Raw genomic sequence first — 20,051 nt, 5'->3', positions numbered from 1 at the left:
AGTTACGTTCCCGATGGTATATTAGGATACTGTGTGCTTAAATAAAAGCTGGGAGTGTCTACTTTAAGATAGGGTACAGTATATTTGGTGGAAGTTGCTCGAGCACTTCAAAAAATTTGAAAAATTGGAGCCCCGAGAGAAATGAAAAATCTGCGAAAATACAACGATATCAAAGAGGAGTTCAGATGGATTTCAAGTTATATTCCCGTGGGGTTATTTCCATGCATGTGTGCTCAAATGATAGCTGGGAGTGCCTACTTTAAGATAGAGTGTAGTAGAGTTAATGGAAGTTGCTCGAGCACTTTGAAAAATTCGAAAAATTCGAGCCCCGACAAAAGTGAAAAACCTGCGAAAATTCTACAATTTCAATGGGCACTTCAGATGGACTTCAAGTTATGTTCCCATCAGTCTATCACAATGCATGTGTGCTTAAATAAAAGCTGAAAGTGTCTACTTTAATATAGGGTATACTCGATTCAATGGAAGTTGTTCGAGCATTTTAAAAAGTTCGAAAAACTCGAGACCTGTCAGAAATGAAAAATCAGCGAGAATTCCACGATTTCAATCAGAACTTCAGACGCACTTTAAGTCTTGTTCCCGTGGGCCAAATTCGATGCAACGTGGCTCAAATGAAAAAAAAAGCTGCAAGTCCTTACCCTGAAAGAGAGTGGAATAGATTAAAATAGAATGGCGAGATCACTTTGGAAAATTAAAAAGAGCCGCGCGCCAGCGTTGTCTTCCAGAGTATTCCTCTCTATCCAGCCTGGCCCCGGGTCCCGCGGGACCCCTGGCATTAATAAATATGTTCGTCTAGCTGGTCCATCCCTTATTGCTTGGCGAAGTGCGCGGTGTCGGGGAAGAACGGTGCGGCCGGGAGAAAAAGCTCGAAGCGTGGAATGTCAATAAGGGAACGGGAGGCAGACAAACGGGTACGTCGAAGTTTCCGTGAAAAATAGGGAATGTTCGGGGCCGGAATAATCGCGAATGAGGCGCCGTTGGAGCTTGAAACATTGACGAGCGAGAATGTGCCGGAAGGGTGGCCAAGAAGCCGGTGGACTCCGAGGAAAGAAAATCATTCACTTTCACGGTAATAATAAGTCAACAGCGCAGCGTCGGAACTGCTGTTTTTTTCTGCGATTTGTTTGTCGGGAAGATGATCTCTCTGGGTTACTGAGACGCCCTTGTTTGCGGGATTTAGACCCTTAGGCTGGCCGCGCTGCGGTTCTTTGTAAAAAAGATTTTTGCGGAGATAGCTTCTCTTGCGAACGAAGGAAAATTGCGAAGAAGCTACTTGCACGCTTTCCTCGTTTTTCTTTCGCTTTTCTTTCGTACTGAATTGCGGTTCTCTGCTGAACGGAATTTCATTCGTCGTTTTGCTGTTTTGTATAAATATTATAATTATCGTTTTATTCTTCTCCTTTTCTTATTTATTTAATTAGCGAGGTGTCATAGAATTCATATCAACGCAAGGAAATATTTCATTAGTGAATTTAGAATTGATGAATTTGTGTACGTTAATAAATAAATAATTAGTTAATAAATAGTAATGAATAAGTAAATAAATAATCATTGTTGTATTAATAATTGTTATGTAATGTAATAATAATAATCGCCACATTAATAAATAAATAATGACGCGCGGGTGAACAATGTGTGCCCAAAAGTTTCGCGAAATATAGAATAAATATTATATAATTATATAATATTTAATATTTTTTTTAATATAATATAATTAGAATAACATAATATAATAATATTAATATAATACTTAATATTAATATTAATTATATAATATTTAATTATACAATCATATATACAAATAGAATAAAAAATATGCATATATATATTCATTCAGCGAGAGTGGAAACGTTCGAAGCGTAGTAGAATATATATTGTTAAATTCCGAGCGGATCCCGGATACCGTAAATTTGCATAAGGTCGAGTAATTAATTGCCAATGGTTAATTTGAGGAAGAAGAAGAGGCAGCCGGCAGTCGTCGGCTCGTCGCGGGAGAAGCCGGACGAAGAAAAATAGGAAAGAAGAGAGAGAGCGTGCAATCTAGAGAGGAGGAGTTCCCGCGCGAAGCCGTCTCTCGGCTGTGACTAATTATAAGAATTACCGTCGCCCGGCCGAGGACCGGGGAAACGAATACGGCAGGAAATTAGACGAAACAGCGATACGTTTAATCTGTAAGCAAAGAGGGCGCTAGGAGCGCGGGGGCGTGACAACGGTCACGGCGAAGATGTTGAACGAGGGAGCCAAGGATGAGCGGGGGTGGCGGACGGGGGTAGAAAAATAAAAGCGTCGCTCAAAGAGCGAAACGGAGAGACGGTTACACCTTGGATTGTTTCAGGACTGAAAATCAATGACGTTTAACGGAGAAGAGAGCGTGAAGAGGGTGGGCTTCGACTTGGACGAGGGAACAAAAAGCTCGAGAAATCGAAACAAAGTGGTCCACCGTCGGCGTGGTCGAAGGTCCTTCCGAGGGCTTTTCTTGGATTAAATTCGGTTAAATGGTGGCTGGAAGTGACGCAGAAATTGCAATTATTTATCGCGGTTGTTGCTAATGTAATTTCGGCGGTTTTGTAAGCTGTAAAGTCTCCCCAATTGACGCTCGGCTTGGAAAGAAAAAAATGGACAATTTCGGCAGACGAGATATAATTATTCGAGCCTCGCGGCTCATTTTTATACTTGCCGATTGTCAACAATTATAAAAATCAGGTATCGGATCGTATCCTCTTTTTACAAATTGTCCATTTTTTGGTACAATCTCAGCGTCAATTAGGGAGAATTTACTTTGGAACAGTGAAATGATTTTCGCGACAGCCTAGTGGATCTGCTTTGAAAGAAAGCTATGAAAATATCTAAAACTATCTGCTATAAAAAATTATATAGAATCTTATAAAGATTGCGAATCTTTGTGAAAAAATAAAAAATGCATCAATTGTATCGAGACACAGGAATCAAACAGGATTTTCTGTCCTCCCTTTAATGATTTTAATGCAAACAATTTGAAGACAGTTCGTACGTGCTTTTAACCCTTTCATGGGCACAATATGAATTTTCAAGATGGCAGCACACTTCAATATTTGAGCCTGGTGATCCGTATGCGCACTAAAAGTGGATAGGAAGCTTAGTTCCCAGTGCCTATAAAACGGTTAATATGTCTGCTGCTTTAAGTGACATACGTTAATTGTTGTCATAAATGCATAAAATCGGCAGTATAGTATTAAGATGATGTCAGCTTATTTTATAAATAACGATAGACTGTGATTGTTATACAAAAAGATCAATAAGTCAAATACGATTGATTATTCCGAAATTAGTCATCAATTATTAAGAGAAGAAAGAGAATTAACGAACCAGCGCATACTCGGTTACCCTTTTGTCAAAAAGCTCCACCGTTGTAGTATTAAGGGATTACTTCACTCCCCACCCCTTCCCCTGTTACGGCGCACAAAAGAAAGACGCCGACATTAAGGACAAATTGCCCTACTTGCACGCAAAGTTTCATAATTTCCAGAATCCCGTGTCCCCTAACTTCCCTAGTTAGCGTGATCGAAGCAGAAGAGAGGGTGGGTTGCGTCGGGCCAGGTCGGGCCGGGCGGGGTCCGACTGGCAAGGACGCGTGAAACGTTAATGGGATCAAAGGCGGCGAGGAAAGTGGACCAAGATGTCGCAATAGGTCGCTGGAAAAAGTTATGAGCAAGAGAGAGAGAGAGAGAGAGAGAGAGAGAGAGAGAGAGAGAGAGAGAGAGAGAGGACTATTGGATTTCGATTACATATGCGTAACTATCGAGAAGTGTAAACTTTCTGTTGATGCACTAACACATGCGCTAACCGAAAATATATATAATCAAAATTAACAAAAATGGGATTCAATTTTCGAAAATTCCATATAAAAATTGATTGCAATATATTCTACAAGTATTATAAAAAAGTAATGCGCTAGAATTAAGAATAATGAATATAATTATAATTGCATTTAAGTAGGGGGTAAATTTAATTGGAATAGATTTTTAAGAAAGACCTTAACTAACACACACGTCCACCAAAGATATATAAATTATTGACAGTAACAAATATATAAATATATATATAAAACAAAATGTGCTCGAACTAAAAATTACAAGTATAATTATAGTAGCGTTTAAACAGGGGACAAATTTAATTGAAATAGATTTTTAAGAGAGATTTTAATTGAAATAGATTTTTAAGAGAAATTTTCATTGATACAGGTTTCTAACAAAAAATTTTAATTCGAACAGATTTTTCATAGAAATTAAGTTTACTGCTTCAGTTATCATCCTTGTGTTCTCAACCAATAATGCAAATTTTTAGATAAATAATTGCAAAGGCCTTAATATTTCCTTAAAATGGAGGAAGAGAGGTAATAAGGAGAAAGAGAGAGGAAGAATGAGAAAGAAAGAAAGAAAGAGAGAGAGAGAGAGAGAGGAAGAAAGAAAGCAAGAAAAAGCGAGTACGAAAGAGGGAGGAACTCCGCCGAAACGGCATGCGACGAGCAGCAGCCGGACCGAGCAAAACGATATCCACTCGTTTCTCGACCAGTTCCGCTTTAAAGATAACGAAGCGAGTTCTTTGCGGAATAAAGGTAGCTAACTGGCGCGCGGCACCTGTCGAGTGTTTGTCGAGATTGTCTCTGGCAGAGCGACGGGCGCGACAGGTGGCTTCGTTTCCCCTCCATCCCTGTCTCTGTTTCCCTCGCTGTGCTACTCCTGTGTCTACATTTCTCGCGGTATTACCCTCATCCGTCTTTTTCCCTCGCCTCTATCATCTTTCAACGGCCCGGCCCCCGGCGAGACTCGCCTCGCGGCTCGAGAGGCGTGATTTAAAGCGTAAACTTAAATATTCCGGTCGGCGGTCGGGCGACGTCGTGCAAATAAATTCGATATTAATGGAGCACGCGGCTCGCCGGTGCCGCCGGGCCTGGCGCGGGCCGCGGGCCCGGCTCGGCCCGAGCGAGTTCTGCGCCGCGAGCGACCACACAGCGAATCAGGGTCAGCCCGGACGCCCTTGCCGTTTTTCTTGTCGAAGAGAAAAGAACCGCCGGCTGGCCGCTCGCAGGCGATTCATCACCGCTTCAGTGGAAGTTCAAGGTTCGGCTCGGAGGCGGGAAACCTCGGCAGACCTCGGCGGACCTCGGCGGACCTCTTGGCCGGCCGATTGTCTGCTTGGCTGATTGATAAACTTCGGACGATTCTACACGCGACGGCGATGGAAAGATTGAGACGAAAGGGAACGAAGAAATTGGTGGAACGCGACCGAAGCTGCGAATGTTCCTGCGAACGACGCGACGTCTCACCGGCCGCAATTTGTCGGCAGAAGTGCGATCTACGCGAGGATAATTTCGGCCTTTGATGTTTGCTATCTTTGCCGACGAAAATATTATTTCTTTTTATTTTTGACGCACGGAGATGGTTTCCCTTGGGGTCGAAGATCGAGGGGGTGAATATTTTTAAACATCGTTCGTAAGCGACGTTGGCAAGTTCGTTTGCAATTATTTATATATATTATTTATAATTATTATATATATTATATTATTATATAATTATTTTAAGTATATTTTATTAACATATAATTATAATATATATTATTATATTATTATATAATTATATTATGGAACTAGAACACGGTTGAATGATTTTCAATTATCTAATTTTATCTTCAATAATAAATTCGGATGAAATTATAAAAATAATATAATATATTTTATATTATATACATAATTTTTAATATAATATTAATATAATTAATCACAATTATATAATATAATTATATAATTAATATAACTTTTAAAATATTATATTATATATTATATAATATATTTTATATTATTTATAATTCCGACCGAATTTATTATTGAAGCGAAAATTATCGAGCTCCTTTCACGTATAACTTGATTATCGAAACGTCCATTAACAGGCTTTAAATAATTGAAAATGTTCAATAGATAATGAAATAGATAATAGATAATTGAGAATGATCCAACCGTGCCCTAATTATTCTAGCCCAGATTCGTGCAATTATAGCATCATCAATAAAGCTGACAGTATTAATTTTTCAACGAGTACTGACAATATCGATGCGAACTTATTGAAATTACGAAGCTAAATTTAAATAAACCTGATTAGGAAGCGGGCTACGTGCAATTATAAATCGCGTGTCGGTAAAGAGTTTTTGGCCGGATGCGTTTTATTACGGCCAAAAATCCGCGATCTAATTATGGCACATATCGTACGAACGTCCATTGCGAACGTACGGCAGCGCGGATTACGGATGTCCCATGTGACATGAACGGAAAGTTATGCGAATTTAGCGAGGCACTCCGCGAGTTAATGGATGAAGCGATTCCTTCTATAATTGTAACTTTGTCGAAGTAGTTAAACAAGTTAGAAGTTGTACAAACGCGCCGAGTTTAATTGTAACGAAGACTAGCTCGTTAGATAAAGTTATGAATAAAATGAAATAGCTGCGGCGAGAACGGGAGACAGCGCGAATAAAACGAAAAAGACTGATTAGAATCCTCTTGATGATAATTCCGACAGATTTTCATGCAAAAACGAAATATTCTGCGCCGATTACAATATAGGATACATAAATGAATTTCTTCTTTTGATAATGTTAACAAATTTATTCCTATGTAATAGCGTTCGTGTGAATGTTTGCACGACTACAAAAAAACAGCAAATATTATGTCATACTTAGAAGAAAGCAAATTATTTAGCGAAATTATATAACAACTTCAGGAGCCAGGATTAAGAGAATAATGTAAAAATTTAATGCAAAACTATTGGATATATTACACTAAATTAATTAAATTTGAAAAAAATAGCGTTTATAAATTCATTCGATGCTTCCATTATCTTGTCTCTTATCTACAGATTGTTGTCATGAATATATAAAAATGATACGATGCTCGATAAACAGCAATCTACTGTCATTGTTTAAAAATTGCATACGAGACTTTACAAATAGGAATTTATAAAATAAATATAAAATAAATATAATTTTATAATAAAATATAAAATAAAAAAATATAAATATATAAAATATAAAATAAAAAAATATAAATATATAAAATATAAAATAAATATAAATATAAATGATTATTATTTAAATGGTATGTCATCGTTAAACAATATTGCTTAACAATCTAGTTCTCATTCCACAATTCCCCGTCCAATTGTTCACATTTCATTCAGCCGGAAATTTGTGCAAACAGTGTTTCTCGAGTGGTTTTTCTGGCAGAAATATTTCCGGAATGTCTTTCCGAGACGACACGTTTGAACCAGCAACAATGTCGCGGGCCATCGCTGCATTATAAAAGTTCCCGGACATTCCGTATTTAATTCGCGGAGTTCGCTTGTTTTAGTTTAGTCAAATAAATTCCCCGGCGCAAAACCATGCATTCGCGCATCGGTGGAAATGATTCATCAGCCGAAAATTGCTATTGCTCTTTCGCCTTCGTTATAAATAAATTCGGTGCCGAATCCGGTTTAAAACTGAAACCGGAGACCGGACAGACGAAAGAAAAACGAACGATAAATATCAGCGATAAATATTTTCCGTGCTGATATATTATCGAGATAATCGTTAATGGTTAAACCGAATCGACTCTTCGAAACTACCGAAGAGAAATGGCAACTGTTGAAGCGTAACACGATGCCGCTGTACAATCTATGTGCATGTATACGTACATGTATATGTATACGTATATACATACATATGTACGTAGCCATCGGGTCGAGACTCTGCTATACATCTTGTCCTATTTGGTGGCCAGGCGTTTCCGCACTTTCAGAAATTCATGAATTTCTCAGGACACTTGGACAACGAGCAACGGGCAAACACTTGGGAATCTCAATGACGATTTCTTTTAAAGTCATAAATTTTTCTCCGGCTCGAACTTCGCCGGGGACAGCCGTGATTTGCCGACCAATAACCTGATACAACACCCTTCCCTGGAAACAGAAACTGTGACCATGCCTCAACTGCGCGTTCTCCGTCAACACGACAAATCTTTCTCCGCCCAATGCAAACCTGAAATTGCTAAAGATTTCTTTCGGCAACGCGGTATGTGCAATTTTTTAATAACAGCGGATTTCTATTTGCGCAGCATTTTGTAAACGACGACAGTGGATTCTTGTTTTTGAGGCACCCTGTACGGTTTCTATATATAAGTAATGATAATAAATTCCCATTTATAAGGTCTCATATGCAATTTTTAAACAACGAGTATGAGGCATCTTACAATTTTCTAAACTATGCCAGTAAATTTTTATTTGCGAAAGCATCGTACACAATTTCTAAATAAAGATGATAAATTCATGTTTGCAGAGCAAAAGATTTGCAATTTTTATGCGATCACAGTAGACCCTTACACTTATAATATCATATGCAATTTTTAAATAACGATAGTAGATTACTGTTTGTAAGGAATCGTAAACAATTTTGCAAACGATGACACCAGTTTCGCATCTCAAAAACACCGAACGAAATTGGTAACGAAATTAATTGGCAATTTAATTAATGGCAATATACTCGTGTATGCATAGCGTCAAACGAAATTCTTAAATAATTGCAACAGATTCCAATTTGTAAAGCATCGTACACACTTTGTAACTAACTAATTGCCGAAGATCCGTCAAAGGAGACTGAACTCAAAGACGTTGAAGTAGTGGAGACTTCGTTCTACAAAATAAGCGCAAAGAGAATGCCGTAACAGTTTCTTCTAAACGAAGTGGAATTAGCTCGAAGTTTAAAAATTCTCCATAGACGAGTTTTCAATTTTTCGCGGATTAGTGTGACATTCATCCTAAATCGAGCTTTATCAAATAATAATCATCACGTACCTGCACAGAGTCCTCAGCTTGGTCCTCTTCGAAACAATTCGAAGACAATTCGGAGGTAATTCGGAGGCAATTCGAGGGAAATTCGGAGGCAATTCGGGAGCAATTCTCGGAGGCAATTCAGGAGCAATTCTCGGAGGCAATTCAGGAGCAATTCTCGGAGGCAATTCGGAGGCAATTCGGAGGCCACGTGACACGATTTGAAGGCAATTCGAAAGCATTTCAGGGTCAATTCGCAGGCAATTCGAAGACAATTCGGAAGCAATTCGGAGGCAATTCGAGGGAAATTCGGAGACAATTCGGGAGCAATTCTCGGAGGCAATTCGGGAGCAATTCTCGGAGGCAATTCGGGAGCAATTCTCGGAGGCAATTCGGGAGCAATTCTCGGAGACAATTCGAGAGCAATTCTCGAATTTGAAGGTAATTCGAAAGCATTTCGGGGTCAATTCACAGGCAATTCAGGGACAGTTCGGAACACAATTCGGAGGCAGTTCGTAGACAATTCCAAGGCAATTTGGAGGCAATTCGGGGGCAATTCTCTGAGACAATTCTCGGAGTCAATTCGGAGGCCACGTAACACAAATTGAAGGCAATTCGGAAGCCACGTGACACGATTCGAAGGCAATTCGGAGGCCACATGCCACGACTGTAGCTCCGCGGTTTTTCTTACCTGACTCACACCCAAACAGCCATTTCCAGGCCTATCCACGGGATAGGCTAACGAGGGATTTAGACACCGTCCGGGTCCAATCGGACCCAGCCTCCGCCGCGACAAGCTGGAAGGATGCCCGAGGACACGTAATGACAAGTCCGGTTAGAGAAAAATAAAGGAAGCTTTATTCTTTACATACCATAGCAGGCGATACGGGTCGATCGCGCGCCAAGGTCCCCGAGGACATGATCCCGGTGACATTGCCGCGTCCGTCGACGGATATAAACGAATATCGGGAGGAAGATCGGGTAGACGTGGGGTCAGGTAATACGGCGAGTCGATAGTGGGTCTTTCCAGGGGTCATATAATACACACACTCGTCTCTCTCTGTACTGTCTCTGTCTGCGAACGCGTCAGCACCGTTCTCCGCGTCACGAGGTCACGCCAGAATGGCGGCCAGTTTGTGGAGGTTCATGATGGTGGTCGCGTCGCCCGGCTGCAGCCTCAACGCCTCGCTGTACGCCGCCGCAGCCTGCTTGTATTTCCCGTTCAGGTGTAGAATCGCGCCGAGGTTCGTGTGGCTGCGGGCCTCGTTCGGCCTCAGGCTGGCCGCGTGCCGGTACCAGACCTCCGCGTCCTCTAAACGGTCCGCCTGGCGCAGCGCCGACGCTGCCGCCATCGACAGCTCGTAATCGGAGCGCGAGAGCTCGGCAGCCCGGAGCTGCTCCTCGGCAGCCTCCGACAGCCGACCCTGGGACGATAGGAACAGTCCTGAAACAGCAGAGTTCATTTTGGACACTTCAGCTATCGACTGACGTCAGCGTCTCTGCTCTCTATCATCTGAGGTCTAATCCGGTGTGTATGATCCGATGCCAATGATCTGGCCTCTATGATCTGATGTCTGTAACCTGATGTTTATGGCATGATGTCTATAATCTAATGTCTATAACCTGATGTCTATGACCTGATGTCTATAATCTGATGTCTACGACATAATGTCTTTAACTTGATGCCTGTGACCTGACGTCTGCGAGATGCTGCTTATGATCTGGCCTCTACAATCTGAAGTCTACGATCTGATGCCTGCGACCAACAGCATCTATTTTGTACAGGATGTCATATCTGATGTTTATGACCCGGTGTCTGTGATCTGATGTCTATACATCCTGATATCTATAATCTAACTCTTCCTCTTCAATGAAGTAGTTAGTCAAGTGTGATCATTTTTCTGTGAACATTTGATCGCTTCTTAAGCTGTGATTTATTTAACCGCGTCATTTGGTAAGAATTTGCGAATTCGCATTGTGCCTGTGTCTTGCTGGTACGAAGATCAGTGAAATAAACCTAATGGAAATTAGATTTCCAATATTGTTTTGACATGTGGACCTTTTTAACGTCTTTCACAAACTCTAATTAGAACGTGCAACGAATGACACTTTGACACACTCGTCGCTGCATTTTAGGAAACTGGATTTCGTAGTTCACGAGGCGATACTTCGAATAGCAACTGTGAGAGCTACATAAATGTTCGCTGCGACGGCAAACTTTAACCCCTTTTAAATGTAACGATATACCGATTATAGAAATTGCATACATTTGCATACGTTTACACCCATACGTAAGAATGGTTCGAAGCTATCTGATGAAGTATAAAAACATCAAGGAAACCCGCGACACAGATTTCGTATCCGATTTAAACTGTAAAATGAATTTGCGAGAGCCGTGGTGAAATCAATGGTCCTCAACGTTAACGACCGCGTGATTCGACGATATCCGTGATCTACTTGTTTGTGTCCTCCCTCTTTTCGCCTTTAAATGGGGTCTACACATTTAATAGTCCGTGATAGTTATATTGCGCATAAAGATCTTAACGTTGGAAACGCCATGCAGACAACGTAACCGGTCCCTTATCAGAATTACGAGAATGCATTTCTTCAAGTGTCACTTGAAATATCACTTCATGAACTGGCAGCTTTTTATCGCGGCGCGCATAGAGATAAGCTTTTCTTTTTATTGTATCCGCGGGCATCGCGATTGTCGGACACGTGCACACGGAATCGCATAAAACCCACGTGTCGTACTATTCGCTGACAAAGTTAACGTTTGACATAACAGAATCACTGTATCTGTTGGTAATACTAATGTTATGTTAATATTGTATTATAACATATATTATAATATTAATATTATTATATTAGTAAGAATAATATAATAATAATAATTGTATATAATATTATATTATATTATATTATTATATTAATTATTAATTATAATTAATATTATATTAGTATTATATATATACAATATACTACAGTATATACTACAATATATATTATACTAATATAATATATTAGTATAATATATATTAGCAATATATATACTAATATTATATTAATATTAATATATATACTAATATTATATATTAATATTAATATATATTACTAATATATATTATACTAATATTATATTAATAATACTGATATTAATACTAATATATATTATATTAATATTATATTAATAATACTGATATTAATACTAATAATAATTGTTTTAACGTAATTTCGAATGCAATGTCGAAGATTATTTTTAATGCAGTTCCGAATGCAATGTCGAACGATATTTTTAATGCAATTTCGAATGCAACGTCGAACGAAATGTTTACCGTAATTTCGAATGCAATGTCAAATGCACCGTCGAACGAAATTCTGAATGCACAAAATGCACAATCGAATGCACTTTTGACTGCATTTGACTCTACATTTCGAAGGGGAAACGACGGCGAAAAACCGAACGAATCGTGAACACAAAGCTCCGGAAAACAGCGAAAGAAACTTCTCGACCGACTTGATCAGCGATTCGCGTAAGCAAAACACCGGCGAAATCACGGCCGGCGCGCGAAAGGGACCTCCATAAATCGCTCGGCGATGCATCACGCGAGAGCATCAGGACGCCACTGGTTAATGACGCGTGTCGCTAACGGAGATAGACCGTTTTTTACCGGGTGCCCGCCGAAAACTGGTTCTCGAAGCGTGACCGTTTTTTCGATTCATCCTGTCCGCGAGGAGTCAGCTGACTGATGTCGTTGCCTCGAGCCCGTGAAAAGACCGGGAGCAGATCTAGCTCGCGAGAGGGAAGCAAAACCGTGGCAAAGCCCCGGCGCCGGGATAAGATCGAGATGGGCCGGGAATCGCGGGACGGGAAAATAGAACGAGTACGAATCGAGAGACGTCTTTCCGGAATTTCAATACCCGTCGATCTTACTCCGGCTGATGGCTCGCCGCCATCTTCCTTTCCCCGGTGGCCCTCTATCTTTTCCCGATTAGCCTGTCCCGGCGTCCCCCCCGCCGTTCCCCCTTTCAACATCCACTCTCATCCCACGGGAAAATATTACAAGGGTATTTATGGAAGCTCCGCGAATCGACGATTCTTTTATCTTCCTTATTAAACGACCCTCGACGAAATCTCCGGCCGTGACGGTGCTACAGTGACTCTCAAAACCGTCGCGATCGATGCCATTATTACCGGCGAGAGCAACGGAAATTAAATAAACGCTGTTCGGAAAGGATCGACAATCGCTGGAAATTAAAGGGGGACGTTATTCAGCTTTGAACATTATAAATAAATGCAATTTTGCTGGAAATCGAGGTTATATTATTCAGCTTTGAAATTTACAAAAATGTATGAGTTTGCTGGAAATTGATGTAATATCGTTGAGCTTTTTGGAAATTACAAGAACGTACGAGTTTATTGAAAATTGAAATAACGTGATTGAGACCTGAAAATTACAAAGGGTATAACTTTAGTGGAAATTGTTGTAATATTGTTCAGCCTTGAAAATTACAAAAGAATATAACCTTTCTGGAAATTGAAATAATATTATTGATCCTCGAAAATTACAAAAATATATATAACTTTATTGGAAATCAAAGTTGTTAATTATTCAGCCTCGAAAATTACAAAAGCATACTTTTATTGCAAATTCAAGTAATATTATTAAGCTTTGAAAATAACAAAAACATATAATTTCATTGGAAATCAAAGTAATAATTATTCAGCCTTGAAAATTGCAAAAGCATAATTTTACTGCAAATTCAAGTAATATTATTAAGCTTTGAAAATAACAAAAACATATAATTTCATTGGAAATCAAAGTAATAATTATTCAGCCTTGAAAATTACAAAAGCATAATTTTACTGCAAATTAAAATAACATTATCGCGCTTCAAAAGTTACAAAAGCATATAATTTTACTGAAAGTTAAAGCAACATTATTGAGCTTTGAAAATTACGAGGACAAGCTTTGCTACAAATTAAAGTAGTATTACTGAGCTTCGAAAATTACAAAAACATACAACTTCACTGAAAGTTAAGGTAATATTATTAAGCTTTGAAAACTACAAAAACATATAATTTTACTAAAAGTTACAGTAATATAATCGAGCTTTGAACATTACGAGAACATACTCACTTCGCTGCAAATTAAAGTAATATCATCGAGCTTTGAAAACGACGAGAACATCTAACTTCGCTGCAAATTAAAGTAGTATCATCGAGCTTTGAATATTACAAAAACATAATTCCGCTAAAAGTTAAAGTGATATAATTGACTCTTTGAAAATTACGAGAACACCTAACTTCGCTGCAAATTAAAGTAATATCATCGAGCTTCGAAAACCGTTGCAACAGTTTTGAGAATCACTGCACCTTCTCCCGCCCTTTTCCACCGTGTCCCAGCCCTCGTTCCTCGACGTTTCATCCTCCCCTTCGTTCCCCTCTGTCCCCGTATCGGAAAGAATCACTAATGTCCCCGCGAAATGCGCTAAGTTCCCGGGGAAACAATTATACCGATGTTACAATGGGCCAAAAGGATGAATCGGTCGACAGCCACTCCAATTTGCTCGGTAACGGCGAGGAGCACCCTCAAGAGGTCGTATTTCATTGCTTTAATAATGAACGAGGCCCTCTTATCGTTTCGCGAGCCGCTAGAGAGGCAGAGGCCGCGCGGCAGAGAGAATCGAGGGACCATGTGAGGGTTTCGTTTTCTTTCGGAATGGTCGATCGATGGTTCGCTTTACCGTTCTCCCCCCTCCTTTCCTTTACTTTTTTACGCGCAAGTCTGCCGACCCGTGATCGTAATTAGAGAAGCTGACACCTACCGTAATGATGGTGCACGCTCGAATCGTCCGGCGCTAGTCTGCGAGCTCTCAGGAACCACCTCTCGGCCTCCAGCACGCGACTCGACTGCGGAACAAAGCAGAATTTTCCGATTAATAATTCGGCGTCGGACTCGGTGCTCGATGCTCGTATTCCGGCCGTGGTTTCGGCATGCCACCGATCGAGCCAGTCTGTAGATTCTAGGAAAACATCGGATCCCACTTCGTTGCAAATTGCTGCAAAATTGCGTATTTATTGCTTCGGGAACTTCATTCGCTTATTCGTACATCGATTTCGCTCTTCATCCGTTTGCGAATGCGAGTTCGCTTAAAATAACAAATCCTGTTTTTTAGAAGCAAATACTATTTTTGGAAACGAATGCTGTTTTTTAAAAGCAAATGCTGTTTTTTGGATGCAAATGCTGTTTTTTAAAAGCAAATGCTGTTTTTTGGATGCAAATGCTGTTTTTTAAAAGCAAATGCTATTTTTAGAAAGCAAATGCTGTTTTTTTAAAAACAAATACTATTTTTAGAAAGCAAATGCCATTTTTAAAAGCAAATGCTGGTTTTTTCAAAGCAAATGCTATTTTTGAAAAGTAAGTGCTGTTTCTAAAAGCAAATACTATTTTTAGAAAGCAAATGCCATTTTTAAAAGCAAATGCTGGTTTTTTCAAAGCAAATGCTATTTTTGAAAAGTAAGTGCTGTTTCTAAAAGCAAATGCTGTTTTTTGAAAGCAAATGCTCTTTTTTAAAAGCAAATGCTGTTTTTTAAAAGCAAATGCTATTTTTTGAAAGCAAATGCTATTTTTGAAAAGTAAGTGCTGTTTTTTGAAAGCAAATGCTGTTTTTTGAAAGCAAATGCTGTTTTTTAAAAGCAAATGTTATTTTTAGAAAGCAAATGCTATTTTTAAAAGCAAATGCTGGTTTTTTGAAAGCAAATGCTATTTTTTAAAAGTAAGTGTTGTTTTTTAAAAGCAAATGCTGTTTTTTAAAGTAAATGCTGTTTTTTAAAAAACAAATGCTATTTTTAGAAAGGAAATGCTATTTTTTAAAAAGCAAATGCTGGTTTTAAAAAGCAAATACTATTTTTAAAAAGCAAATTCTATTTTTGAAAAGTAAATACTATTGTCAAAAAGCAAATGCTATTTTTAAATGGCAAGATCGTTCTTTCGAACCTCAACGACACTCTTGCACAAGTGGAATCGACTCTTTCGAGAATCAAATCCACTTTCTCGCAGATCGTATTCTATTGTTCGCAAATCAAATTCATTTGCTCGCAGATCAAATTCGCTACATCGCAGATCAAATTCATCATCTCGCGGATCGAATTCATTTTTTCTCGCAAATCGAGTTCAATCTTTCGCAGATCAAATTCGTCCGTTCCGTAAATCAAATTTACTGTATCGCAGATCAAATTTGCTCCGTCATAGATCAAATTCACCTATTTTCACCAATCAGCGTCACTATTTCGCAAATCAAATTCGCTGTTTCGCAGATCACGTTCACGCGTTTGTAAATCGAATTCACTTTTCGATAAATCACGCCCCCCTCGTTCACAGATTAAATTCGCCCGTTTGCAATTTTAATTCGCTCTTTCGCAGATCGAATTCATATTTTTTTATTTTTTCGTGAATCAACTTTAATCTATCACACAGCATGTCCAACCAATTGCGAATCAAGCTTTCCTGTACATCTCGTTTTCTGAAACGCTTTCTAATCAAAATAAAATCCAGTACAAATTCATTACTTGAAAATTCGGAATTTCATTTTACGCATGTGGCAATTAATAATTTGTAAATAACAGAACTTTGACGTAACTTTTGACATATTATAGAATAAGATAAAATTGATACAAAATGAAAGAAGAAAATAAAGTAAAATAAACTAAAGCAGAACAGAATTAAATACAGGAAATTAAACTCAAATAATAATATAATATTATAATAATATAATAACATAATAATATAATAATATAATAATATAATAATATAATAATATAATAATATAATAATATAATAATATAATAATATAATAATATAATAATATAATAATATAATAATATAATAATATAATAATATAATAATATAATAATATAATAATATAATAATATAATAATATAATAATATAATAACATAATAATATAATATTATAATAATACAATAATGCAATAATATAATAATATAATTAAAATAAATTAAAAATAAATCCACGATTTCCTCATCCTTAATCACGCCACCTTCCCCCTACGATGTTCCCAAAATGTTTTCAAACTATTTCCACAACATTTCCAAACAATATTTCTACGACAAGAATAGAAGCAAATCGAGTTCGTCAAATTTGCTAGTGGCATAAACGATCGCCGGGATCGCAGAGTCCGTGGAATCGGCGAGTCCGGCCACGTAGCGACCCACATATCACTTAGCAAACCTTCGACTCGGCACGTAAGTAGTTAGTACTATTTCGGCGCGGATAGGAGATGTGGATCGAGGGATAGATAGGCCGGGGAATCGGCTGATCCACATCACTTAAAGGGAACCGGCGCGCCACGCCGCGCCGCGCCGACGGGAAACAGCCTGCAGTTAAGCTGATTCCGCTCGATCCACTGACCGTTCCGTGTTCCGGCGCGGCCGATCGTTGACCGGAAACCGGTATTTCTCCTGAAAACATATCTAACACGACCGACGATTACGCTCACTGGGCCGAGAGAGATTCGGGAGAGCCGATGTTGCCCCGCACGTGTCCGTTTTCGCCGGAACTCGCGAGCTCCTCCTTGCCGTTGCCAATATTTCGCGATCAATTAAGCACTTAGCTGTTGCATCATTCGATAAAGAATATCACAAAGTATATATTTACTATTTAGTATTAACCAGTCAGCTTCGACGAGTATACTCGTCGAAAACTGTTAAACGGTTAAGGAGGAACCTAACGAAAAATTAGTTACATTCGAAAAAATGGTTTACTGGACCGCGGATCTTTGTGCAAAATGAAAATCGTCTAAGTTAATTGTAACAAACAGGTTCCACGGAAATGTCTTTCTTCTTTTAATGACTCTAATACAAGTGTCCTAAAATTATTGTACAAGCGAGAAGTGAGGGTTTCCTGAGGTGATTTCAAGCAACTTTTTCTTTTGCGAAAATGCAATCCGCGGCTTCGTTTACGAGTTATTGACGAAAAACCCTGTCCAATCGCAGCGCGAGCGCGGCAGGCGCTCCGCCCATGCGGCCAATACCGCGTCGCGCTGGCCGTCTGACGCAGCGGCGGAGGTCGCGAGGGCGGAGCGTCAGCCGTACGCGATCTGTCATTGGTCAGTGTTTTCCCTTAATAACTCGTAAACGAAGCCGCGGATTGCATTTTCGCAAAGGAAAAAGTTGCTTCAAATCAGCTCAGGAATCTCTATGTTCACGCTCGTACAATAATTCTGGGACACCATGTTGAAAATAGGGCAATAATGTCGTTAAATTTTTGTAATTTTCTTACAGTTTCTCAAAGTTTCCCAATGTCTCGACGCATCGGCGGCAAAGAATCGCGTTCGTATGCACGCGACGCGCCTATCGATTACTCGCGTATTTATTTCCGACGGGACGTACCGTTCTCGCTTCGAAATTGCTCATTTTTCCGAGCGCCGGCCTCGGCGGCCCCCGTCCCGGCCCGGCCCGATTTAATTGTCGGCGCAATTTTGCGCTCCGCTACTGATCATTGGCCGCGCGAGCTCGCCTCCCCGGGACGAGCCGTAATATCGCTAAATTGGTAATTTAACACTTGTTCCCGTCGCCGATACAAATTGCTATCTACTGTAAAATCATTCGGACTCGGCCGATCGCGCCGTGCGCTCGTTATTCGATTAATAAATTGAGTCCGGCCGTCTGTCGATGAAGGGTGCAGCTGCATAAGGGGGTCGCGGGGCTCTTGAGCGAAATTAAACTGTCAATGGACGCTCGATAAATTCAAAAAGGAGGAACGGTGTAGCAGGTGCCGGGTTTTTTATCCGCGCCGGGTAATTACAGGGGAAATCGGATTACGCGGTTTTCATCTGTTTGCCCTAGTAGTAGAAAATGTCCGTGGAAAATCTAGTCGAATATCCGTCGGATTTTTATTTTCGAAATTGCTGCCGCGGCAATTCGATAATGCACGGCTGTTTTAAATTAACCGTGTGTTGCGAATTTCTATCGTGCATTAGGACTCTGTAGTCCGACCAATAAATAAGTAAATAAATAAATGGATCAGTCAATAAATAGACACGTAAATAAATAGATATGTAAGTAAATAGATAAGTAAACTAATAGATATGTAAATAAATAGTAAGTAAATGAATGGATAAGTGAATAAATAGCTAAGTAAATGAATAGATATGTAAATAAATAGATATATTAATAAATAGATAAGTAAATAAATAGATAAGTAATTAAATAGAAAAGTAAATAAATGGATAAGTAAATAAATAGATATGCAAATAAATAGATGAATAAATAAATAAATAAACAGACCGCAGATTTTATGCATTCATAGAAAAATTAGGTAGCTACAATTTTAAATATTCTAAAAATTAGAAACATTTCAATACGTCAACGTATTCTTTCTAATTTATTAAGATCAGTCAAGAAAGAATGAAGTTGCTACTCGCAAAAATTGACAGCGAAGTAAGAAGAAGTCGGAAGGAGGAAAGAAAAGGAACTGAAAACAATCAAATCTAATTTCGAACTCGCAGAAACAATTACACGAGAAACGGCCGCACTGTCGTCGAAGTTATTGACAGCCGATCGCATCCGATCAGCGCGGTTCTATTTAACGTTAAACCTGTCCAACAATTATAGCGACGCGTAAAGCAAGCAAAAGCAAGAAAATGTTTAAAGCAAGAAAAAGTTTAAAAATTGATATTATCTGATCATCTTCTTCTGCAATGATTTTTCTTTATATTCTTTTCATAACAATAATAATTGTAACAACTTTTATTATTTATCAACGGAAGGAATTCTTTGTTAAATATTGATTTTTATTTTGTGTCGATTATCGTAGATATCAATAATAATCAACTTTTCAGTAATGCTTCCTGTCGCAGACAATTTTAGAACAACTGTTATTTATTTCAGATATTTTTTCATTTATATTAGCATTTTTCTTCGTTATTTAACCATTTTTTTCACTATCTAACATTTCCTTTTCATTGTGTAACATTTTTCTTCGTAATTCAGTATTATTTTCTATTATTTACTAGCTTTCGTTATTACTTGACAATATCCTGAATTATTTAACATTTTCCTCGATTGTTTAATATTTTCTTTCATCATCTCACATCTTTCTCCAGAAAATCATTTTCAAATCTTCAATTTCATACGTTCAAATTGCAATCAACCACGTAAAATCGAAATGTCGCGCCTC

At 38.7% G+C, this 20,051-nt stretch overlaps 1 protein-coding gene across 2 annotated transcripts in view; it reads right to left on the bottom strand.

The window, feature by feature from the left end:
* Positions 1 to 9,684: 9,684 nt before the first annotated feature.
* The window catches only part of Tmtc2 (Transmembrane O-mannosyltransferase targeting cadherins 2), a 553,554-nt gene continuing 543,187 nt past the window's right edge, over positions 9,685 to 20,051 (bottom strand). For both annotated transcript variants that reach the window (XM_033470689.2, XM_076518848.1), the window contains 2 exons: positions 14,679 to 14,763; positions 9,685 to 10,293 (listed from right to left, as the gene is read on the bottom strand). In XM_033470689.2, the coding sequence (XP_033326580.1) occupies positions 9,962 to 10,293; positions 14,679 to 14,763 (417 nt within the window). In that variant the 3' untranslated portion in view covers positions 9,685 to 9,961. The remainder of the gene's footprint in view (positions 10,294 to 14,678; positions 14,764 to 20,051) is intronic.

The sequence above is a fragment of the Megalopta genalis genome, chromosome 2, assembly GCF_051020955.1.
Source record: "Megalopta genalis isolate 19385.01 chromosome 2, iyMegGena1_principal, whole genome shotgun sequence".
NCBI lineage: Eukaryota > Metazoa > Arthropoda > Insecta > Hymenoptera > Halictidae > Megalopta > Megalopta genalis.
Note: the sequence above shows the minus strand (reverse complement) of the source record. Positions and strands in the feature narration are given on the sequence as shown.